The sequence below is a fragment of the Rosa chinensis genome, chromosome 2 (genome assembly GCF_002994745.2).
Source record: "Rosa chinensis cultivar Old Blush chromosome 2, RchiOBHm-V2, whole genome shotgun sequence".
NCBI lineage: Eukaryota > Viridiplantae > Streptophyta > Magnoliopsida > Rosales > Rosaceae > Rosa > Rosa chinensis.
Genome location: NC_037089.1, coordinates 16,202,895 through 16,208,065, shown reverse-complemented (window position 1 = coordinate 16,208,065; position 5,171 = coordinate 16,202,895). Strand labels below are relative to the sequence as shown.

General features: G+C 40.4%; 1 protein-coding gene across 2 annotated transcripts; it reads right to left on the bottom strand.

The window, feature by feature from the left end:
* Positions 1 to 626: 626 nt before the first annotated feature.
* Positions 627 to 3,122, bottom strand: LOC112183480 (phosphoglycerate mutase-like protein 4). 2 transcript variants are annotated; one of them, XM_024321858.2, is made up of 7 exons: positions 2,965 to 3,122; positions 2,786 to 2,858; positions 2,321 to 2,371; positions 2,110 to 2,220; positions 1,771 to 1,902; positions 1,385 to 1,460; positions 627 to 1,050 (listed from the first exon to the last, which is right to left on the bottom strand). In XM_024321858.2, the coding sequence occupies exons 1-7, from the start codon at positions 2,988 to 2,990 to the stop codon at positions 827 to 829; spliced, it is 693 nt and encodes a 230-aa protein (XP_024177626.1). In that variant the 5' UTR covers positions 2,991 to 3,122; the 3' UTR covers positions 627 to 826. The 2 variants fall into 2 exon arrangements, with proteins under 2 accessions (XP_024177626.1, XP_024177627.1); XM_024321859.2 differs by having other exon boundaries at positions 2,786 to 2,861; positions 2,980 to 3,097.
* Positions 3,123 to 5,171: the final 2,049 nt, after the last annotated feature.

Here is a 5,171-nt window from a genome sequence, read left to right as displayed (position 1 = left end):
CAATCACCTAGTACCTACAAAGATGACACATATGGAGAAACAAATTTGAAATGCACATCTACTTGTGGTCACTACAGCCTGGATTTTAAGCTATGTCCGGCACTCCCACCTGTGTCATGAATAATTTCAACAAGTTTAGCTCTGATAGAGATTTGTCACTAATCTGATCTCAACAATCAGTCAGAAGACCCAGAACACAATTAGGATGATCTACTTGACAATCACCTAGTACCGACTTCACAGTTTCATAAACCAAGCCAGCAAATAATGACAAAAACCAACGGCCAAGGAGCAATTGACAATGGGAGCTACAACTGCTTTAAAAAAGCACAAGCATCCAAAAGAATTTTCATCTCAGAACACAACTGCATTCCAGTTTGGGAAATAGTTCCAGCTGCCATGAAGTTTCCTAACCGATATGGGGATCGATAGACTGCACCAGTTTCGTGATATATGACCTTTTAGTCATATCTGATGCTTGAACTTCCTCCAGTCGAAGCAAGGTGGTCCAGATGGTAAGTCAGCAGCATTTGAGCAACTTGATTTGCGGATGCAGGTAGGTCAAGCAGTTTACAAATAAATAGGAAGTAGTTGTGAAGGGTGAAGTTATAAATGAAGATACATCATTAAGAGACATATAGATCATTCACAAATTCGGACTCCTCAACTAAGCAGTTTGTATTTTGAGGAAATGTACAACTACACAGGGCACACCCATAAACATATAAGTCAATTCATCATATGGCTTTCACGAATCTGTTACTCAATCGTGTAAATTCCATTATTCTATTGATTCCTACAAATTGCAAGAGCACCTAAGCACGAACTAACCAGAAGTTGCGTCCCCTCCGAAACCTGATTCCAGATAATCTGTTTCCTTCAGATGACTAATATCACCCCAGGATTTTATGGTCCATTTGTCCTCATCATACAAGTGAAATGTGTTGATCGATGTATTGGCCACTTTCCCTAAGGAACTGCCATTTGGGCAAGCCCTCTGGTACAGTGATCTGATGACACCCCCATGAGTGACCACAACTACTCGCTCTCCTGCATTTAAACAAGCCAGAATATAAGCATTCAGATTGCAAGTCATGTGACTTTTGATCTAAACGTAAAATTGTTATTCTGGCTAAGTTAGACTTTGAGAGGCAAACATATTCAAAAGAATAGTTTATACAGAGATTGCATCATAATTGCAACTGAAAATAATGCTACATTTGACAACATAGTTGAACTGCAGTTTTCTTAAGTGCTCATCTGAATCTCAACAATTGAAAATAATATGGGGCCATTAAGTCTCACAAAATAACCAACACTTGATTAAACAGGGACTCTGCAAACTTCCATTATGGTAAAGAATATAAACCAGGAGACTCCATACCTTTGTGCTTACCGCCAATTCTCTCCAATGCAGATGTGCAGCGGTCATAAAGTTGATCAAGACTTTCTCCGCCACCCTGTGTGTAATATAGCAGAATATAAGTGAATTCCAACACTTCTATTGTAATCACTACTGCTAAAAATCATGCCTGTGATGTCTATAGGGTGTCTGTTATTTGTTATTACATTTTGGAAGATTATTCACCCTTTTAACATATATCACATGCTATGTAACACTAGTCCCTTACCGCAAAAACAGCAGAGCTGATATGCAAAAACACAGGTCATAAAACTTTACAATGGAGTACTTGTGCTATGTGACTTTTACCAACAGAGTTGAAATTCTGATTATGAGCTTGCGGCCCAAAGAACAAACAGATTGCTTACTGGAATATCTTGACATGTGCGGTGAGAAGTAAAGGCCTGGTAGGCCTTAGAACTAAGTTTGGCCGCTTCTCTAAATACAAGGCCTTGAAGATCGCCCAAGTGTCTTTCTCGTAAATCAGGATCTGTTACAACCTGAAATTTAATTCAACATTTCTCTTACATTATTTAATAGAAAAAACACTCTTAGCTAAATTACGGATTTGGCAGCAAAAGAAAAGAATTTGCTTGAATCCAACCCCAGTGTTTTGGCAGAATTTAAATGAGTTGATTACCAAAACACAGTAAACAAATCTTCTTTAATAGAAGCAACAGGGAGCGACTTCAAAACAAGTTACCTACATTTAGCCCACCGCACCTGGCTGCGATTATTTGAGCAGTCTCATAAGCTCGTTTCAAGTCAGACGAGTATACAAGAGAGATTTTAGGATCCTTGGATAATTTATTGCCCACCTTCAGGAAGTAAAACACAAATTGTCAGACATCAACAGGCAAAGTGTAGACTCAAAATCCTTCACATTTTTTCCTCAAACAGCTAGAATTAGCAACTTACTACCGCTGCTTGCTGCCTCCCAGCATCATTCAATTCAACATCCAGATGTCCCTGTTCAAAGAAACTAACTTTCAGTTTTCTTCTAATGAAACAAACGGTGAAATGCACATACAAACCCCGATCTTCCACTCATCTCTCACTCCGATTCTCAGATTACAACCGGCCTTGCACTTTAACTACATTCAATCATCTCAACTAATCCTCTGAATTCATGCACCTAACTACCGATTAAGCGTAATTTTGCCACTCCATAACCAACCTAAGCACCTCAAACTTTCCTTCTATAAATTTCGAAACATTTTTAGTTTGTTATAGCAGCCAATTAACCTCAACAATATAAGCAACTCTATACTCTATACTCCACTAATCAATCAACTTGCACGAACCAAAATAGTCAACAGAGTCGACAAAATCAAATGCATAATGCATAGAAAACTAACAGAAACCTCAAGTGAGAGAAACAACCTGGATTCTACCATCGGCGTTCCAGGCCGTTTCGCCATGACGCACTACCATGATCTCTGCATAATCTGCACCTCTGCATTGCATTCACCACACGAAATTTGAATTGCAATCCATTTATCTTCAATTGGATACGAAGACTTGAGATTGAAGAGAGTATTAGAGTGTTGAAGAGATCGGACCTGGAATCGGAGTCGGAATCGGCCATGTTGACTCTGCCGTTGCTATTCCGAGCGAAGTCGGAAAGAAGCAGAGGATTTGTGGTGAGCTTGGAGTATCCGAATCAACTGGAATTGAATTGAAGGGACTTGTACGTTGTTGTTTCTTACAGGCCGATCAGGTGGAATGTACAATTGGGCTGGCCTGGCCCGGCCCAAATACGAACGACGACGTCATCAAGAAAGCTCAATTTTTCAGAAGCCTTATTAAACTCTATGATCGATCAAGTCCTAGCTAATCTTGTAACCATTCATCAAAATCCAAACAAGTGTGGCATTTTCTGTATCTGAAAACGGTGTTTATGAGAATATAATGAAAGTTTGGTCCAATTAGGGCGTCATTTGTTACGAAGCAACATGTAGATGCCATTGGTAATGAAAGAGTGTTCACGTAGCTAGCTAGGGTGTTACCGTTATTTGAAAAAAGAAGAAAGCTAAAATCACACCCAGCAGCCGCTCTCGGTGGAGCAGCTGGTGGTACAACCTCCATGCCATTAATTTCTGGATGTGATCAATGCCATGATGTCTCGACTTAATTATGTGTATTTTGATGGGGTATTTACTTAATTGTATGATCATTTTCAATGTCATTAATTAAGAATATTAGTGTGTTCTAACCTACATGTATGATGATTAAGAATTGAAAGATTTGACGTGTAATGAAATATTGATTTCACCGATTTCTATCAAATTCTATGTTAGTTTATAACATTTCACTTTTATGAATATGGCTTTAGCTAGTGCTTCATTCAAACTAGAGGTGGCAAACGAGCCGCTAAACACGAGTAAAGCACGAGCCCGGCACGCTTAAAAGCGGTCCGGCACGGCCCAAGCCCGTTACTGGCCCGACACGACCCAAACACGTTAGAATAACAGGTCGGGTTGGGCCCGAGCATGGCATATTGTGGGCCGGCCCGTTACAAACACAAAATTTAATTTTGTTTTTAAAATATTAAAAAACTACAATGATGAGATTTGAATATGAGACCTCTTTATTTAAAATCTCATGACAATTTCACCAATGTTATTTATTTTATATTGTCAAAATAGTGAAACAAAACATTATATCCTTGTTTTGACATAAGTATTTTTTCTAAATATTAAATATTGTTTAAGTAAATCTCTATTCTGTGTCTGACCCAAACTCTAGGTTAATTGACCTAGTGGTAATAAGGTTACGTTAGAAGGATCTAGATTCCTATTCAATGTATGATTATTTTCCTTGTATGATTTGGATTCTATGCATTGTAATTCTCTATATAAAGAGTCCCCTATTATCAATGAGAATACACATCAAATTTCTCTCAATTACCGTTTCTCTAAAACACGTTATCAGCACAAAGCCCTAACCCTAAAACCCTAAAATTGTAGCCTTCAAAAACCCTAGCAACTACTGCCCGCAGCATCCCCGTAGCGGCCCGCAGCAGCTTAGTAGCATCCCTACAGTAGCCCCCACGTCGCAACTCAACACTAACCCTACCAAGTTAGTCTCGCTGCCCTTGCAGCGTCCGCGAACGCTCTCCTGCTCTCATGCTCGCTCGCCTGGGACCCCGCGATAACGAAGACCTCGCGACCTTGCGACACCACGACCCCGCGACACCGCGACCTTGCGACCTCCCAACTCCGCGACCTCAAGACTCTGCGACCTCTCGACTCCGCGACCTCGCGACTCACGGACCTCCGGACTCCGCGATGCAGCGACTCCATGACCACGCTGCAATCCTACAAGTCTGCGTGCTGGCACTCGGACTGAAGCTCGTCTCCAATCCTATGACAAGGACCAAATAAGTTCTGCAATCCTAAGAGGTATGTTTTACTAGAAGTTCCCGATTTTGAGTTTTTCCTCTTTTTTCTCTTCTTTGTCTCGGGGACTTGCAAACTCCCTTCTTCTACCCCCCTTTCTTCACCATAGAGGAGACCTAATTAAGCCGAACTGTGGGGGTTTGTGCTCACTCCAAGCTTGGAGCTTGTTGAGATCTCCAAACTTAGAGTTTATAGAGAATTTAGGATCGACCACTTACGCCATTGTTTCGATTTAATCCAATACCTTTTGGAATTGAATTTCTTGGAAGCAATTACGCTCAGAAATTCCTAATTTCTTGGAAGCGACTACGCTCAGAAATTTTATATGTTTTCGTGGTAGCTTTTTCCGCTCCGAAACTAACCCTTTT

Coding starts and splice junctions, on each gene's coding strand:
- LOC112183480 (XM_024321858.2), bottom strand. CDS start 2,990: ATGGCCGATTCCGACTCCGATTCCAG. Junction 2,372..2,785: donor ACGCCGATGGTAGAATCCAG/GTTGTTTCTCTC, acceptor TTCTTTGAACAG/GGACATCTGGATGTTGAATT. Junction 1,903..2,109: donor CCAGGTGCGGTGGGCTAAAT/GTAGGTAACTTG, acceptor ATTAAATTTCAG/GTTGTAACAGATCCTGATTT.